The sequence below is a fragment of the Stenella coeruleoalba genome (genome assembly GCF_951394435.1).
Source record: "Stenella coeruleoalba genome assembly, chromosome: 4".
Taxonomy (NCBI): domain Eukaryota; kingdom Metazoa; phylum Chordata; class Mammalia; order Artiodactyla; family Delphinidae; genus Stenella; species Stenella coeruleoalba.
In genome coordinates this window covers 13966876-13986076 of record NC_137149.1, presented here as the reverse complement: position 1 = coordinate 13986076, position 19201 = coordinate 13966876, and the positions used below count along the sequence as shown (strand labels likewise).

The following is a 19201-nucleotide window of genomic DNA, read 5'->3' as shown; positions in this document are numbered from 1 at the left end:
AACGAAGACCCAACACAGCTAAGAATAAATAAATTAATTAATAAACTCCTACCCCCAACATCTTCTTTAAAAAAAAAAATCCGGGTGTAGTTGGACTCAAGCAGTTCAAACCCCTGTTGTTCAAGGATGACTGTATATTATTTAGATTCAGCAGCTGAGGAAAGCAGGAGGCGGTCGCCTTGGTGGAAGATCCTGTTCTTCGGGGTAAACTGCAATCTGCTAGGGATACTTTTGCAGGTTCCAGTTAGAAGTGAGACGTCCAAGGATCACTCTAAAGATAAAGTAGTCCCCAGGGAGTAAAGTGAGAAGCACCGTGACAGGGGTAAAATTCAGAATAGGCACCGCGCTTCCAAGGATAGCAGCAGCGCTGGTCTTCGTGCAGCTCTACGCTCACCTCGGCAGCAGCCCCGGCTCGGGCGCTCGGTAAGTTCCAGCACGTCAGGCACCTCCGGCTCCAGCAGCTCCTCTGCTGGTCAAGTCCTTCTCCACACAGATATGACAAGAGGCGGTGCTCCTCCTCCCAGTCAAACCACCCAAGAGAGATGGAAGAGGAAAGAAAGGGAGGAGACGTTCCCCCTGTCCCCACCCCAAAGGGTGCCAAGCATGGGAAAGCTCACCAAAACTGTGACAAAGGATCATGGCATGGAGATACTCTCCACCTGTGGGAAAATTAAGATGATTGACACACCTGTAGAAGGGAAGCACCCTGATCTATTTGAAGGCCAAACATAGTAGAGTTTGAGAATTCATTTCGAGGTGAGAAGGCCCTGAAGCACATGGACAGAGGATACATTGATGACCAGGGGACCAACGCCACCGGTGTGCTGGCCCCCGGCCTAGGCAGCCCCCCAGGTGAACTAGCCCTCCCGGGAGAAAGCTGCTACTGGTTCCCCAGTGGCGCAGGTCATGCCCCCCCCGCCCCGAGGCTCAGGTCTCTGTGTGCCAGTGACGCCCTTCGCCAGCCACGCCACAGTTCCAATTCCTCTGGGTAAGCGGGGCCACTGAAGTTCATGTCCCCTGTAATCTATATCCCACGCAACTCGGTTTTGTCACTGGTCTACAATGGAAGATAGGAAAGAAATCATCTCAGAGGCAGGCTTCTAATGCAGCAACTGAGACTCTTCCTGTGAAGGCTGAGCTCTGGCTGCAGGAGTGCTGTTGGTTTGGGATGGACCTCCAGGTTCCTGGCTAGAAAGCTCACGCATTTCCAGCTCCTGTGACAGAGTCGGTTCAGTGGCAAAGCCAGCAGGGACAAACAAGGCTCCAGGTGGCAGTGTGGCCCCTGCTTGGGTGCACATTTTTCCTTTCCACAGATGACCTGGGGCCACACTGGTGGCCTGGTCATACTCTTGCTTGTTACCCTGAGAGATCCTTCAGGAAAAGGGGGGAAGCTTTGCTGCAGCTGCCTTTTCTGTTAGGCCTGGCCCCTTGCTCCCCGGCTTGAATCCTTTTCTGACCTCTAGGGTCAAAACACCCAAAGAGCCTCTCTCTGTTATCCCATGTTAGTTGACATAAATGGTTGTTTTTACACGTACTCATGCACATATACGTACACCCTACATCTGCCTTTCTCTCTCTGAAATAGGTGAACAGGTCAAGAACAGCTCTGCAGAGTCATCACGGACCCCCCTGTGGCTGGTATACATGGTGGTCCTGCAGGTTACCTTGGCAGCATCTACATTGTTTTGGCTTTTATTGTATAGTCAGTATAATGGGGGAGAGGGGCTGGAGGTTGAATTAATCACCAATGGCCAATGATTTAATCAATCATGCTTAAGTGATGAAACTTCCAGAAAAATCCATAAGCAGTGGGATTCGGAGAGCTTCTGGGTTGGTGAACACATCAAGGTGCTGGGAAGGGGGGGTGACATGCTGGGAGAGAGCCTGGAAGCTCTGAGTTCCTCCTCCCCCTTACCTTGCCCTGTGCATCTTCATCTGGCTGTTCCTGAGTTGTATCCTTTAAAACCAAGTAGTAAATGTTAATAATGTGCTTCCCTGAGTTCTATGAGCCATTCGTTCAAATTATCAAACCTAAAGAGGGGGTTGTGGGAACCTCTGATTTGTAATTGGCTGGGCAAAAGTGTGGGTGGCCTGAGTATCATGTTTGTTGCTGCTGTCTAATGTGAGGGCAGGGACTTCCCTGGTGGTCCAGTGGTTAAGAATCCAACTTCCAATGCAGGGGACATGGGTTTGATCCCTGGTTGGGGAACTAAGATCCCACATGCCACAGGGCAACTAAGTCCGTGCACCACAACTGGAGAAGCCTGCACGCCACAACGAGGGACCAGCACAGCCATGCCCCCTACCAAAAAAAAAAAAAATGAGGGCAGACTTGTGGGACTGGGTATTTTAACTTGTGAGGTAGTTAGTGTCAGAATTGAATTGAGGGACTTCCCTGATGGTCCAGTGGTTAAGACTCGGCGCTCCCAATGCAGGGGTCCTGGGTTTGATCCCTGGTCAGGGAACTAGATCCCACATGCCACAACTAAGACCCGGCGCAACCAAATAAGTAAATAAATACATGTTAAAAAAAAGAAAAAGAAGAATTGAATTGACTTGTTGGACACCCAGGTGGTGTAGGAGAATCAGAAAACTGGAGAATTGGTGGCTGGTATCAGAAAACACTCCAGATCTATCATCAAAATCTGTTCCAAATATTCACCTATAAATGCTGATCTGTAATGAAATTTTACATATTTCAACTTCAAAAACGACTTTTCATGTAGATAGGTACTGCCAAATAACTAATATCAATTTAAAGCAAATGCTTTTAATTCAACATATTTACCATCCTTTGCAAGGCAGTTATAGCATTTTATTAGATTCTTCTCTCTTATTATCTATCTGGCTTTTATCTGTACAAAGTGATGACAACACCACATATGGTCTCTGTCACAACTACTCAATTCTGCCATTGTAGTGCGAAAATGGCCACAGAAAATACATAAATGAAAGAGTATGCTGTGTTCCAATAAAATTTATTTATGGAACTGGAATTTAAATTTCATATAGTTTTCATGTATCACAAAATATTCTTGTTCCTTTTCCTTTTAACCATTAAAAGATGTAATAACCAAGTTAAGAGGAAAATTAACTAAGATTCAGGCCTTTGGGCTGGAAGATCTGGTTAGAAAAGATGTATAGGCCAGAGGGAATTGTACTTTTATTCTGAAAAGCCGCTCAATTATACAATTGGCTTTATGGCTTTGGTTTTCTTGGAGGGGAAACCTGAAAAGATGTCTAGGGTCCACCATTTTTAAAGCTTGTATCAAATATATTCTAGACTTCTAAATTTTTGTGCAATATGCTATTATCAAGTTGATGGAGGTCAAATTTTAAGCTAATAGCTATTGACTTCAGCCATTATCATATGCATGCTGCAACTAAAAAAGATCCTGCATGCCGCAACTAAGACTTGATGCAGCCAAATAAATATTAAAAAAAGAAAAAGTGAATGTTAAAAAGTGTTTTAAAAGTTAGGCTTGGGGCTTCCCTGGTGGCACAGTGGTTGAGAGTCCGCCTGCCGATGCAGGGGACACGGGTTCCTGCCCCGGTCCGGGAAGATCCCACATGCCGCGGAGCAGCCGGGCCCGTGAGCCATGGCCGCTGAGCCTGCGCGTCTGGAGCCTGTGCTCCGCAACGGGAGAGGCCACAACAGTGAGAGGCTCCCGTACCGCAAAAAAAAAAAAAAGGTAGGTTTATAAGTCTAGGGATCTAATATACAGCATGATGACAATAGTTAATAACACTGTATCAAATACTGCAAATTCACTAAGAGGGTAGATATCAAGTGCTGTCATCACAAAAAATATATGGTAACTATGTGAAGAAAAGATATGTTAATTAGCTTGACTACAGTGTCATTTTGCTATGTATAGCAAACCGTCATCTTGTACACCTTAAATATGTGAAATTTTTATGTTTATAAAATACCCAAAAATAAATAAAAAAGCTAAAAAGTGTAAAAACCACTGAATATTCCGTAATAACCTATATGGGAAAAGAATCTGAAAAAGAATGGAGCTATATATATATGTATAAATATAACTGAATAGCTTTGGTGTTCACCTGAAACTAACATCACATTGTTAAACAACTATACTCCAATATAAAATAAAAATTAAATTAAATTTAAAAAATATTCTTAGCTTGCACCTGTATAAAGTAAGTGGTGGACAGGATTTGACTGATGCGCTATAGTTTGCCAAGTCCTGATCCAGATAATCCATATAACCCTGAATCATTTTCTTTTTTTTAATGGAAGGTGGGGTCCCTTTTTAAAAAATATTTATTTATTTATCTGTTTTTGGTTGCGTCAGGTCTTAGTGGCATGTGGGATCTTTTCTTGCGGCACTGGGCTCCAGAGCGTGCAGGCTCTGTAGTTGCAGTTTGTGGGCTCTCTAGTTGTGCGTGGGCTGCAGAGTGTGTGGGCTCTGTAGTTGCAGCACTGGAGCTTAGCTGCCCGTCAGCATGTGTGATATTAGCTCGCCAACTGGGGATCGAACCTGCGTCCCCTGCATTGGAGGGCGGATTCTTAACCACTGGACCACCAGGGAAGTCCCAATTTTCTAAGTAATATATTTTCACTAATGCTATGATTGCCTTGGAAACAAGAAGTTTTGGAGTAATAAATATGTTGTTCTTATTTAAGGAACATGTAATAATAATAACAACATTTTAAGTCAGAAAAAGAAAGCCAATGGTCTTACGTTTTGTCTTACCAATGTATGATTTTGTAACATTTTTAGTCATTTGAAAAATACTGGCTTACTGAGTTATGCAGACCTTCCAAACGTTGACACACTTGATTACACAACATTTAAAAAATTACATTCATTAATGTGAATACGGTCTCTAGATTACACAACAGTATGGCATCAATGTCAATGTTCTGTCTTCTATATTTTTACTGTGGCTATGTGAAATGTTAACATTTGAGAAATCTGGGTGAAGAGGATACGAAAATTCGTTGTACTATTCTTGCAACATTTTGTAAGTCTGAAATTATTTCAAAATTAAGCATTAAAAAATAAAGTGTTTATAATGGCAAAAAAAATTACATTAAAATCACTACTGATCTCATCAGAAATAATCTTTAAGCATTGGGAAGCTATTGAACTCATGGTGGTAGTTACAAGTTTTTCAAACTTCTAATTTTCTCTTGATAGCCTGAATTTTATCACTGGCAACAAATATCGTCAGTTGTTTCCATTGACATGAAAGGCTCACTTGATTTTTGAGAAAATGTCTGCCAAATTACCTAAATATGAACAAACCTAGTTTGTTGTCAGGTGTTCTTTCCAGTAGAAATGAATTCCATGAGAAACATAGCTAGTCCACTTAAAACTCAACCAATCTCAGCACTTATCCTCAAGACAATCACCATACTTTGATATACAGCAGAAATGATTTTTATATACTTCGTATTTCATCACATGGAATATTAAAAACACATGCACAGTTAAGTTTTAATCAAATTAATAATTTTTACTGCTCCATCAAGGACATTCTAAGGGGAAGCTTACAATTAAAAAAACAAACAAACTGTGAATGTGTGACAGTGAAGAACACAATGACAGCTAGTACAGTTTGGTGCCACTGCCTCGATTCATATGCTAAGTAGGCATAGATTTACCTACCATTGCTTTTGTGCCATCAGTGCAAGTGTCAACACAGGGAAAAAGGCAAATAATGTCTTAATATTGTTATGAAAATAGTTTTGACCTCATAGACTCCCTGAAAGTGTGCCCAAGGCCTAGGGTTTTGGGGAGCACATTTTGAAGATCTGCTATCCTAGGACATAGCCTTGGACACCTATACCAACAATTAACGTTTAGGCAAAGAAAGATTAAAACAGTAGACTGAGAGGAAGCTAGAAAGACAGAAGGAAAACAGTGAGAAAGTGGTATCGTGGAAGTAGGGAAAAGAGGAACAATCAGGAACTCATGGAAAAACAAAAACTGTACCAGAAAAATCAATAACCATATATATATGACTTTAACTAAGATGTAGTAAAGGGCTTCCCTGGTGGTGCAGTGGTTAAGAATCCGCCTGCCATTGCAGGGGAAATGGTTTTGAGCCCTGGTCTGGGAAGATCCCACATGCCATGGAGCAACTAAGCCTGTGCTCCACAACTACAGAGCCTGCATGCCTAGAGCCCGTGCTCCGCTACAAGAGAAGCCACTGCAATGAGAAGCCCACGCACCGCAAGGAAGAGTAGCCCTTGCTCGCCGCAACTAGAGGAAGCCCACACATAGCAACGAAGACCCAGCGCAGCCAAATAAATAAATTAAATAAATAAATAAATTTATTTTAAAAAAATGAAATGTAGTAAAAATTTGTTGATTATCTTATACTGATGGAATATAAGATATGAATCCATTTGATCTTGTTTCTAGGGGATCCTGACATTGACAACACAGAGAAGGAAATGCAATCTTGGCACACTACATTGTTCTGCAGTGAGGAATCTCTACATACTCATAAGAAAATATAAATCTGTTTATGGATTCTTAAATTTTAGAACCAATCTATGAATAAAGCATAAAGAAGTGCATTATGGCTACACAATAGAATATAAACAATTAAGCTTGACAATGTAAATGAAAGGAAGAAATGTTGTCCAGGATGTGGCAAATTCTCAAACAGTGACAGTGGGAGTATAAATTGATACCAGAGTATGGAAAATGGTTTGGCAATATCCACAACAGATGAGATATGCATACCCTATGACTCAGAAATTCTATTCTTAAAATTATACCCCAGAGAAATTGGCACATGCACACCAGAAAAGAAAAATTTTACCATAGCAATATTTATAATAATAGCCCCAAACTGAAAACAATCCAAATGTCCATGAACAATAGAATAAATAAAAAACTGTGGTAGAGTCATACAATGGAATATACAAACTATAACAAAATGAATGACTTACAGCTGCTTTAAACAACGTGTATGAATCTTAAAAACAATATTGAATGAAAGATGACACAGGGACTTCCCTGGTGGCACAGTGGTTAAGAATCCGCCTGCCAATGCAGGGGACACAGGTTCGATCCCTAGTCCAGGAAGATCCCACATGCTGCGGAGCAACTAAGCCCGGGCACTACAACTACTGAGCTTGCGCTGTAGAGCCCACAAGCCACAACTATTGGGACCGCATGCCGCAAATACTGAAGCCCGTGAGCCACAACTACTGAGCTTGCGCTCTAGAGCCCACAAGCCACAACTATTGGGACCGCATGCCGCAAATACTGAAGCCCGTGCGCCTAGAGCCCGTGCTCTGAAACAAAGAGAAGCCACCACAATGAGAAGCCCACGCACCGCAACAAAGAGTAGCCCCTGCTCGCCGCAACGAGAGAAAGCCCCGCTCAGCAACGAAGACCCAACGCAGCCAAAAATAAATAAATAAATTAATTAATTAATTAATTAAAAAAAATAGGCAAACCTATGGGATACATACTTCAGTGATAGGCCACAAAGAAAAACAAGGAAATGATTACCTCTTAAGGGGGAGAAAGTGCTGTGAATGGGAAAGGATACACGCAGGTTCTAATTCTTGACCTGGTTAGCTGTTCACTTTATCCATTCATTTGTATATTTGTTGGTTTTGATTTTGGGGAGGCACTTTTCTGTGTATGCTATATTTCACAATAAAGAAGGTTAAAATGTTAAAAATAAAAACAAACAAAAATTGAAAGAACATGGGGTAGGGTGATATATTCTCATTTTACAGAGTGAGGATATAAGAGATTCTGTCTAAAATTGATGGAGGGAATTTCCTGGCAGCCCAGTGGTTAAGACTCCGTATTTTCACTGAGGAAGTCCCAGGTTCAATCCCTGGTCGGGGATCAAAGATCCCATAAGCCGTGAGGCATGGCCAAGTAAATAAATATAATGAAAAGTGTTTTTTTTGGTTTTTTTTTTTGTGCGGTACGCGGGCCTCTCACCGCTGTGGCCTCTCCCGCTGCGGAGCCCAGGCTCCGGACGCGCAGGCCCAGTGGCCACGGCCCACGGGCGCAGCCACTCCGCGGCACGTGGGATCTTCCCGGACCAGGGCTCGAACTTGTGTCCCCAGCATCGGCAGGCGGACTCTCAACCACTAATGAAAAGTTTTTTTTAAACTTTTTAAAAGGGCTTCCCTGGTGGCGCGGTGGTTAAGAATCCACCTGCCAATGCAGGGGACACAAGTTCGAGCCCTGGTCCGGGAAAATCCCACATGCCGTGGAGCAACTAAGCCCGTGCGCCACAACTACTGAGCCTGCGCTCTAGAGCCCGCGAGCCACAACTACTGAAGGCCGCACGTCTACAGCCTGTGCTCTGCAACAAGAGAAGCCACTGGAATGAGAAGCCCGCACACTGCAACGAAGAGTAGCCCCTGCTTGCCGCAACTAGAGGGAAGCCGGCCTGCAGCAACGAAGACCCAACACAGCCAAAAATAAAATAAATTTAAAAAAATAATAAATTTATTTAAAAAATTAAAAAAATAAAATTGATGGAGTAGTAAGTAAACATTCAAATATGTTCCTTAAAGTAAACAGATAAACGATAAATATCAAAAATAGGGAGGAAAGGGAGGATGGGCTAATGTAAGTGTGCTCAATCCTCATGTTTTATAGCGGCAAGTCAAAATTTGAGAGATGGTGACTTTGGGGACTAGGACTCAGTGAGGTAGAATATTTTTTCCCATTATAAACACTATAAACAATATTGTACCATTTGGTTTTACCACATGATAGAGTAATTGGATTTAAGAAACAAAATAAATCACCGCAAGATATTTTTTTTAATATTTCTGAACAAGCTTAAGGAAAAAGAAAGGCAATATAGTGTAGTATATTGTTAAGCGTATGAATTATGGAGAAAATTGGGGCCAGATGGCTTGGGCTCAAATCTTTGCCTTGGCACTTTCTTAACTGTATGATCCTGGGCAAGCCATTTATCCACTTGGTTTCCTTGTCTGAAAATGGAGGCAATAATCATTTCTATTTTATATGGTTGTTTTGAGGATTAACACATGCAAAGCACTTAGAATAGTGTTAAGTATATGTGTGTTAATTATTAGCTATCATTGAGTATTTAATTCTAATAAATGAAAGATGAAGGCTGAAAATTAGTCAGTGGACTTATTAACATGTAGGTCATTGGTGATTTTAATGATATGATTGAGTGTGGAGTCAGAAACTGGACTGAAGATGAAGCAGAAAAGAAATAGAGATACATACTGAAGTGTCTATAGGCAAAATTGTCTCAGATTTATTTTAAAATACTGCAGGAGAAAACGACTGTGTGTGTGTGTGTGTGTGTGTGTGTGTGTGTGTGTGTGTGTGTGTAAGTTGTAGCAGGCAGAATAATGATCCTGTACAGATGTTCTAATCCTTGGAACCTGTGAACAGGTTACCTTATCTGGCAAAAGGGCTTTTGCAGATGTGATTACATTAAGGATCTTGAGATGGGGAGATTATCCTGGATTATACAGATGGGCCCAATGTAATCTTTTTTTTTTTAATAAATTTAATTAATTAATTAATTAATTTTTGGCTGCATTGGGTCTTTGTTTGAGCGGGGGCTACTCTTCATTGTGGTGCGTGGGCTTCTCATTGCGGTGGCTTCTCTTGTTGAGGAGCACGGGCTCTAGGCGCGCGGGCTTCAGTAGTTGTGGCTTGTGGGCTCTAGAGCGCAGGCTCAGTAGTTGTGGTGTACGGGCTTAGTTGCTCTGCGGCATGTGGGCTCTTCCTGGACCATGGCTCAAAGCCGTGTCCCCTGCATTGGGAGGCAGATTCTTAACCACTGCACAACCAGGGAAATCCCCCCTGACTTTTAATAGATTGAATTTTGCTCTTTTTGAACTTTATGTAAACTTAATTTTGTATAAATCGCAGTGTATTGGTTTGTGTCCTCCATCTTTTTTTTGTTTAACAGTTTAACATTATGTCTATGATAATCCCATTGTTTCTTATAGCTATAGTTTGTTCATTTTTCAAAGCTGTATGGTATTTCATTATATAACTATGCCACTAATATATTCTACTGTTGATGAACAGTTAGGTTATTTCCAGTTAAGGGCTATTATAAAGAATGCTGCTATGAACATTTGGTTCATGTCATTTGGTGCACAAATTACTGTTGGGTAGGACTAAAATGGCCAGGTCAGAGATATGTTCCTGTTCAACTATAGTAAATACTGCCCAACAGACTTCCAAAATGGTTGTGCTAATTTATATTATGAATGTATAAGAGTTCTCATTTATCCCCATCCCCATCAACAATTTTGCTAGTGTCAGACCCTTTTTTTAATCACTCTGGTGGGTTATAGTGTTTTCTCATTGTGGTTTTAATTTGCATTTTCCTGATTTCTTTTTTTTTTTTTTTTTAATGTGGACCATTTGCGGAGCACAGGCTCCGGATGTGCAGGCTCAGCGGCCATGGCTCACGGGCCTAGCCGCTCCGCGGCATGTGGGATCTTCCCAGACCGGGGCACGAACTTGTGCCCCCTGCATCGGCAGGTGGACTCTCAACCACTGTGCCACCAGGGAAGCCCCTCCCTGATTTCTAATAAGGTTGAACATGATTTTCATATGTTTATTCCCTATATTTTGATTCTCTCAGATGTTACACTCAGGGTGTACCACCTACAGTTAATTTTCAATAATTTCTCCTACTTAATTACATGCTAAGAATACTAAGAAAATGAGGCAAAGTGCCTAATCCCACACTCCTACCTCAACCCCTATTAGTTACTCTAGGGAGAAATTTAGAACTTGATTTCCTTCTTTATCTTACTTCTCACAACTATTAGATCAGCAAGTCCTATTTCCAAAATGAATCTTAAGTCACTCTATTGCCATATGTGCTGCCACAACTTGAATCCAGACCATCAACTCATTCCTGGACTACCACAACCACTTCTTTTTCACAGTTTAGATTTTGCCACTGCCCATCTCCCTTCATTTTCCATACTGCAGCAACAGGGGTGTTAATTAATTGCTAAAACTTTTTGGTGTCTTCCTAGTGCTCTGAGAATAAAATTCAAACCCTGCCACATCTAGAAGCCCCTGCAGGTCTGCCTTAGACCATCTCTCCAATCTCATCCCTACCCATGCTTTGTTTATTGTGTCCTAGCTACAGTCCTCTTAGCAGGCCTTGGTAAATACACTCCCACTTCTTCCACCAAGGAGCTTACACCAAGCTCCTTTCATTTTAACAGAATACTTGTCCCAACCTGTTCCTTCTCATCCTTTAATTCTCAGTTTAAATTTTACCTCCTTGATTTGTTTTCTTCATAATACTTATCAACAATCTGTAATTATTGAGTTTGGTTTTTGTCAGTTTCCTCTAATAATAGTAATAGTAATAATAATAATAGTTGTAGTGGTAATGATGGCAGATTTTAGTTATTGACCCTTACTATCTGCCAGGTACCACTCTATGAGTTTTATTTAAAAAAAATTTTTTATTTATTTGGCTGTGCTGGGTCTTTGTTGTGGCATGCAGGATCTTTAGTTGCGGCATGAGGGATCTTTAGTTGCAGCATGCAAACTCTTAGTTGGGGCATGTGGGATCCAGTTGGGATCCAGTTCCCCGATCAGGGATAGAACCCAGGGCCCCTGCATTGGGAGCGTGAAGTCTTAGCCACTGGACCACCAGGGAAGTCCCCACCCTATGAGTTTTAAATAAACTTACCCTTTTAATCCTCACAGCAACCATACAACTAGGTACAATTATTCTTCACACTTTACAGATAAGGAAACTAAATCACAGAGAGGTTAAATAATTTGCCCTCAGTTTTACTGTTAGGAAGTGGCAGAGCTGACATTTGAACCCAGATAATCTAGTTTCAGTTTAACCACTGTGCCACTGTCATTTTTTTAAAAACTGTATGTTACAATCTGTATGTACCTGTGTCAGGAAATTAATTTAGTGCTTTTTTAGAAAAGTAAAATGGAATAGATCACATGAGAATGTACTCATTTGTAAGGATATGTACTGGTTTGTGAAGCTTTTGGTTCAATTATATGCATCAAGTCATGAGGTGTGAAAGCTGCTGCACTATGCATTCTGCCTTTCTGCGTAAGTTCGTGAACTGACCAGTTCACCAGTATATCCCCAGGGTCTAGCTCAGTCATGGGACCACAGTAAGCACTCAGTGAATACTTATTAATTGATTAAAATTAGCTATAATAAGTTTTAAGAAGGTGACAAAAACTTTTCGCTAATTTTTCTGTCAGAGAAACTTTATTTTTTCTAATGTCAACCACTGAAGTTCATTTGAACTTGAATTTAAAGATCTCATTTGTGTTGTGCCAGTATTCATAAAGCTATACTAATATTAAATATAACTGGATAGTGTGAAGAATTCAGAAAGGTTATTAATCCTTTGTATACCCTATTGTTTGAAAATCCCTGTTCTTTGAAAACTGGAAGAGAATTCCTTGAGCTTATGCTTTTAGAGTTACTTTTTAAAAGATTAACTATTACTTCATTATTTGTGTTATTTCAAGTTATTGTAGAAGAAAAAGACTAAATAATGTGGCAGGAAAGGCAGACAGTGTTCAGTATCAATCCTAGCTATTACTGGCTGAGAGTTTTTAGACAAGACCCAAACTTTTGAGAGAGTTCCTATTCTGTTGAACTGGTGTGTTAAAACCTACCTAAAAGTAGAGAAATCTACGACTTAGGAATGGCAATCTGGTTGAAAGGTAGCCTAGATTTGTTTTGGAGCTATGTTTACATGACAAGCACAGTGTTTTTACCTATTTGTATGATACAGATAAGTAAAAAAAGAGCAAAATTTTCCAGAGGTGCTTTTATTCTCACTTTAAGATTGAAGACATCAGTTGTATTAATCGAAGGGAAGGAGCAAAGCCTTTCAAACACACAGCACTGATCCTACCTTGAAGGTTAGAGATAATTGGAAGTATTTAGTACTTCTCTGAGAATTATCTCATAATTAAAGCAGTTATTATGATAAGCAGGGCCCAAGGCTCTGCAACTGGAGGAAATGATGTTTCAGTGTATCTAGTTTAAAAATCTAGTCTTTTTAAGAGTTATTTTAGGACTTCCCAGGTGGCGCAGTGGTTGAGAATCCGCCTGTAGAGCCCGTGCTCCGCAACAAGAGAAGCCACCGCAATGAGAAGCCCACGCACCGCAACGAAGAGTAGCCCCTGCTGGCCGCAACTAGAGAAAGCCCGCGGGCAGCAACGAAGACCCAACGCAGCCAAAAAAATAAATAAATTTATATTAAAAAAAGTTTATTTTATAGGAAGTTAAAAAAAATCTCTGGGTTTAGTTTTATCTTCTCCTTGAACTGTAGGACTTTGAAATAGATTATATCTAATGCATTCTTTGAAACCTTTCTAGTATGCAGTACAGCTATCTGCACATTGGATTTTTACCAGCCCGAACCTCAATTGCACTGGTAATAAAAACAAAGATCTTGATTGTTCTCTTGGGACTTCGATTTCCTGAGACACCAGGGGGAGGGGGAGGAGAAATGGGTTCAATCACCTGAAGACATATTAGCATACTCTAAACAGGAAAAACAAGATTCACCTTTTTAGAGGCTCATTTGAACATGTGATCATCAAGTTTGTATAATTTCTTTATGTGTTTCATAACTTCTGAGGCCTAGAGAACCATTTTCTCTTTTTTGAAAAGATAACCCTATATCTCTGTTCTAGATTCCAGTTTTTCATTTTTTTTTAAAAAAAAGATCAGGCTTCTAACCTCAGTAATTCAGTAAAATTAAATCCACATATCCTGGTTAAGTCTATGGATTTAAAAGCAATAAAAATAGGCAGTATTATTGAGCTAAAGTCTTGGTAAGCATTTTACACATATTATCTCATGCAATCCTCACAATAATTGTATCAAATAGGTCTCAGTGGAGGCAGAGAGGCTGGCCAGTTAAGAGGTTGTAACAGTATTACAGAAGCATAAAGGCAGTTTGGAGTAGGGTGGTGGCAGTGGAGAAAGCAGGACTTTGTGACAGACACTTAGGAGGTACAATCAGTCTTGGTGAGTGTCTAGAACACTGCTTGGCAGATGCTTGAGATATCTGTAAATGAATGGATTATGGAGGGTGAGGGTTATATGGACTTCTAGGTTATATGGTGGTCCACTCACTAGGATTGGGAAAAGGGAAGAAAACCTGGTTAAAGGGGACTTCCCTAGTGGTGCAGTGGTTAAGAATGCGCCTGCCAATGCAGGGGACACGGGTTCAAGCCCTGGTCCGGGAAGATCCCACATGCTGGGAAGCAACTAAGCCTGCGAGCCACAACTATTGATCCCGCGTGCCACAACTACTGCAGCCCACGTGCCTAGAGCCTGCGCTCCACAACAAAGAGAAGCCACTGCAATGAGAAGCCTGCGCACCGCAACGAAGAGTAGCCCCCACTTGCACGACTAGAGAAAGCCCACGCACAGCAACGAAGACCCAACACAGACAAAAAATAAATAAATTTATTAAAAAAAAAAAACCTGGTTAAAGGATGTACCTCTCTCACATCCCTACTGATAATTGGCTTTCTCATCCCCATTGCCTTGATGGCAGTATTTTGAACCAATAACTTGTTTCTCCAGGCCAGATGGGGATCCTACCCAAGGGCAAATAATCCATAGGATGGATAATGATTTGTGTGATCGGGCTACAAAAAATAAAGTCTTTCTTCGATGATTTTGAACTAAGAAGCAAAGGAAGACTCTTGCAGAGTAGAGGCCAGATGACAAACTAACGGGGCTTCAGCAATGGCAAATTAGGTCAGTCAGGTTCCCATCAGATACCAGATGGAAAGCTCAAACTGAATAATTTGAAGAGAATTATTAAATTATTTACAGAGGTGCAGGTAAGAGTCGGGGAAACCAACAAGGGATAATGCAGTACCCCAAGGACTAGCAGTTATTACACTTAGGCCTGAAGAGGCAAAGGGAAGGATTAGAGATAAACTGTACAGAGAAGGTTCTGCAGTCAACCCTTGGTGACCCATCCTGGGGAATAAGGACTATGACCCCACTATCTTCTGGCCTTGAATCTCCTGCCGATACTTCCCACTACCTGAATCCATTGAGATACCAAGCAGAACAAGGGATTATCGTAGGTGTAATCTGGGTGGGTCAGCCCTCCCTGACACAGAGCAGGGAAGGGGTGGAGAACAGACACGGAGGGGCAAACAGAAGATAGGTGAAGTTGTTTCCAAGAGGCAGTTACGTGGAAGCAGGAGTTAGTAATATGTGTTTTAAAAAGGGAGAACAAATAGCCAACTCCCTTCACTGACATTAGTGGCGCTGCACTACAGTGAAGATACCCAAACACCTACTGTCCAGTTCTTTGCAGACCTTTTGAGTACACATTTACCCTCCAGTTCTTCTCTCCTTGGAAGCACAACCTATTGCCAAGAAAGTCCTGTGTTTGGTCAATAAAGCATCTTTATGATTTTTCACTTAAAAAAAAAAAACCAAAACAGCAACAAACAAAACCACCAACCATAATTAGGTAGCCCATATGACTCTAACTTCAGGAACCATTCCAAATACCCTTTTTCTCAACTGAATCCACGTCTTTAATCCACGTGTATTTAAATAGATGGTAAAATAGAAAGTGTTCTCTGAGTCATGTGGAGTCTGAATTTGTTGCCAGGCTTTTGTAAAAGAGTCAGGCATTACCTGGCGAGACTCCAAAAGGCTGATTCTAGCAGGAAGAGCACTTAGTTGGTAGTTAAAAACACAGGGCTTCACCAATAAGAGAGCTAGAAAAAATGGCGCCTCTCTGGGAATACACTTAGAGGTGGAAGCACAGTGGAAAACAAGAAAGGCTTTATTGTTTTTAGTTGTAATGTGCGAATAGTTTATTAGCCCTAGGAAAATAAGGAATTTATGCCTAGTACAACTTTTGAGTAAACAAAAAAAGAAAGTGTCTCGCGTTTAATGTGATTGAAGCAAGACTCATGGGAGGGGAGTCCTGTACACATTTGGCAGTCCTTAAAGGAAGCCAGGAGGGACCCATTGCCAAGTCCATACAAATGTCAGGTACAGATATTTTCAGGGGGTTGGGGGGGACGGTCCCTCAGGGAAAACTTTTTTCACCTAGGTGAACCCATTTTCGGCGACCTAGCATGGGAACAGAAACATTATTAACTCATAAATACACTCATATGAAACCAATATCACTCATCTGACTGCCAAGTAGAAAGCTCTCATTGCATTTTAAAAATCAAAATATATTTGTACCTTTTTAACATATATCCATTCCAGGAAAAAGTATTTGGAGCATGGTTAATTTGTAAACAAGTGTTCTCTACAAATTCAAAAACATGTGTATAAAGTAAACAACAAGGACCTACTGTATAGCACAGGGAAGTATATTCAGTATCTTGTAATAACCTATAATGGGAAAGAATCTGAAAAAGAATATATATATATATATGTATAACTGAATCACATTATAAAAAAAAGACACACAAAAAACCTCATAAAATTGTTTAAAAAGCCGGCGAAGTATTAACAATCTGTTTTACTCCATACGACTTTAGAAATACTTCAGATCGTGGTTGGGAATGGGGCGGGGAAGTGCACTAATCCTAGTGCCGGGGCAAAGGTTTCATAACTTTACCTACAGATTACACTGTTTTTATTTTGGACGCGGCTCAATATTACAGGATGACCGCAGTGCCCCAAAGCGCCGGGGGAAACGTTTTCACGGGGAGACGCGACAGACGCAGGGGACAAGGTGGCTCGGTGGTGGTACCCAGGCCCATTCGGGAGCCGCCCAGCGTCGGTGGCCAAGATTACCCACCTCGCCAGGAGTCAACTGCACTTCAGGGCCTGGGGCAAAGCGACCCCACCGCCCGCCCCGAGCCACGTGCGCAGCACGCCCCGCCCCTCGCTCGCAGCCGGCGGAGCGAGGCGCGAGCCCGTCGCTCGGTGCGCGCCCCGCCCCTGCGCCCGCAGAGGGGGCCGCCGTAGCCCGCGAGCCGGGGAATCGCCCAGTTCGCTCTCCTTCCCTCTCGGCTGGCCGCTGGGGCGGGGCCAGCCCTCAAGCAGGGCGGCACCTTGGCGGGGTCGTCAGTCAACCACCGAGGGCGGCGGCCCGGCGAGGGCCGGAGCCGGTGAGCGGCCACGTCACGCTGCTCCGGGAGGCCCCGCCCCTGCTCCATCCTTTCGGACCGCCCCCTCCACGCCCCCGCCTCCGCCTCTGACCCCACGAGCAGTTACTGGCTCTGGGAGCGCGAGCCTACCTGACTCTGCTAGAGGTACTACAGCTTCGCGTTGCGGCGTTTGTGCCGCAGCCCGCGCCAAGTGAGGGCTCCCGGGCTTCGGCGCCCGGCGCGTGTTGGCAGGCTCGAGGCTCGCGCCGCTGACGCGGGTTGGGCCGGCGGGCGGTTAGCGCCCCGTTCGACGCCGGGAGCTCCGCGGCCTGAGCCGACGCGGGCGGCCGGGCTCTCGGGTTCTCTTCCCCAGGCCGGAGCCAGTCAGTGTCCCGGCGGAGAAACGGGCAGCCGGGCTCCCTGGCCCCGGGCCGCCCCCGGCTGGGGCGGCTGGGGCAGGGGGACGATGTCTGCTCGCGCCCGGGTGCCCGCCGCTCACCCTCCGGAGGAGCGGCCCGCGGTACCAGCTGAGAGGGAGTCGCTGTCGGCCGCGGCGAGCCGGCAAGCCGGGAAGCTGCCCCCGCCCGAACGGGAGGGCAAGGAGGCGGCGAGGGAGGAGAGGAACGCGCTCGCCACCCGCACGGGGGCGCGGGGAGAGCCTTTGCCGGCGCCCGTGCTGGGACACAGCGTGCCTCAGGCGGCCGTGTCCGTGAAGCCCCTGGCGCTGCACCTGGCGCACAAGGCGCGCGGGCCGGGGGGGCCCTTCGGCTGGGAGCCGCCGCCACCGCTGCCTCGGGACCCGCCGGCCGAGGACGCCCGGGAGGAGGAGGCGGAGGCGGCAGGCTCTGAGGAAAAGCTGCCGCCGTCGCCGCCGCCGCTGCCGCGGAAGGAGAATCCCTGGACCAAAAAGCCTCCCCAGCACCTGTCCCCCGCCGGGACGGGGCCGCCGCCGCTGCCCCTACTGGAAACCCTGGAGGCAGGTCTGTGGTTCCTCTGCGGTGGGCACCGGGAGGGTGTGTGCCGGGGCGACTCGCGTGGCGGCGATGCTGGCGGGGGGCTGGGGGAGGGGCAGGCCTCCGTTCCCTGTCAGTCGGAGGTGTTTCGTTCCAAGGTGTCATTCACTCTGCCTGTTTACATAAATGGACATCTGGGAAGGGAGCAGCAGGAAGAGGTGGGACCTCGGGTTCTCCTTGGCTGGTGGGGCACGGCGGGGGTCACGGAGCTGAGCCGCTCGGCGGGCACAGCCTCAGTTATGTCTTACCCCACGTGTTAGTGACATGGGACAGCTGACTTTAGGTAGGTGTTGCAGTTCATCCTATAGAAAAGTTTCTGTAGACTTTTTAAAAAGAGGTGAAGCCAGTCGGAGCAAGGGGGTTTATATGTTAAGTGGAAGAGCAATTGTGAATTTTTTATTGTGAAATAATTGGTAAGCTGAAAATTTCAGTGTTTTCAAAACCGTGCTAAGTAGTCATATTAAAAATGAGATGCTATACTGTAGTTGCTACTCAAAAGCTTTGAGTTTACGACTGTGGTGGAAACTGGTTGAAATGAAATAGGATAGTTGACGAGAGAGTGAATTGCACATTAGGTGAACGGTAGTCTTCTGACATTCAGTTAGCTCACCTCTCTAGGGGAGGTAAGATTATGCCACTGCATTTGAATGCTGACCAATGCAGTATGGCCCTTGGTGCTTTATTTTGGTTATAGCAACTGCAGTTTTTTTTTTTTTTTTTAGTTTAAGTGGAAATACTAAATAAACCGAAGACAGAAACCAGTATCTCCTAGTTTTGCTTTCTAATTAAATTGTAGTAAATTAATTGAACTTTTCATATAGAAATTACAGCTGTTTACGTACAAGTCTTCACTCTTCTTAAAAATTAAAGGTTAACAGTGGAACAGGGAAAATTCAAGCATGTTTACAGGGTTGTGAGGCTCAAAAGAGATAAAGGAAATGGTTAAATATAAGGTGATTGTTATAGACACACGTATTGCAGGTATAGAGGTATAGTAACATTTCTTCCAAGGAACTCCAACAGAGTGAGATAAGTGGTAATTGGTTTGCACAGTAATACTCAAATCATTTTTTATAATGCTGTGGTACAGTATAACTTTATTTAAAC

The 19201-nt window shown here is 43.5% G+C and overlaps 1 protein-coding gene across 6 annotated transcripts in view; it reads left to right on the top strand.

The window, feature by feature from the left end:
• Positions 1-17013: 17013 nt before the first annotated feature.
• The window catches only part of LARP1B (La ribonucleoprotein 1B), a 129038-nt gene continuing 126850 nt past the window's right edge, over positions 17014-19201 (top strand). For 5 of the 6 annotated variants that reach the window (XM_079919350.1, XM_079919349.1, XM_079919352.1 and 2 more), the window contains exon 1: positions 17014-18061. In XM_079919350.1, the coding sequence (XP_079775476.1) occupies positions 17548-18061 (514 nt within the window). In that variant the 5' untranslated portion in view covers positions 17014-17547. Of the gene's footprint in view, positions 18062-18365; positions 18378-19201 lie in introns of those variants that run through there. The other variant, XM_079919351.1, reaches the window with a different exon arrangement.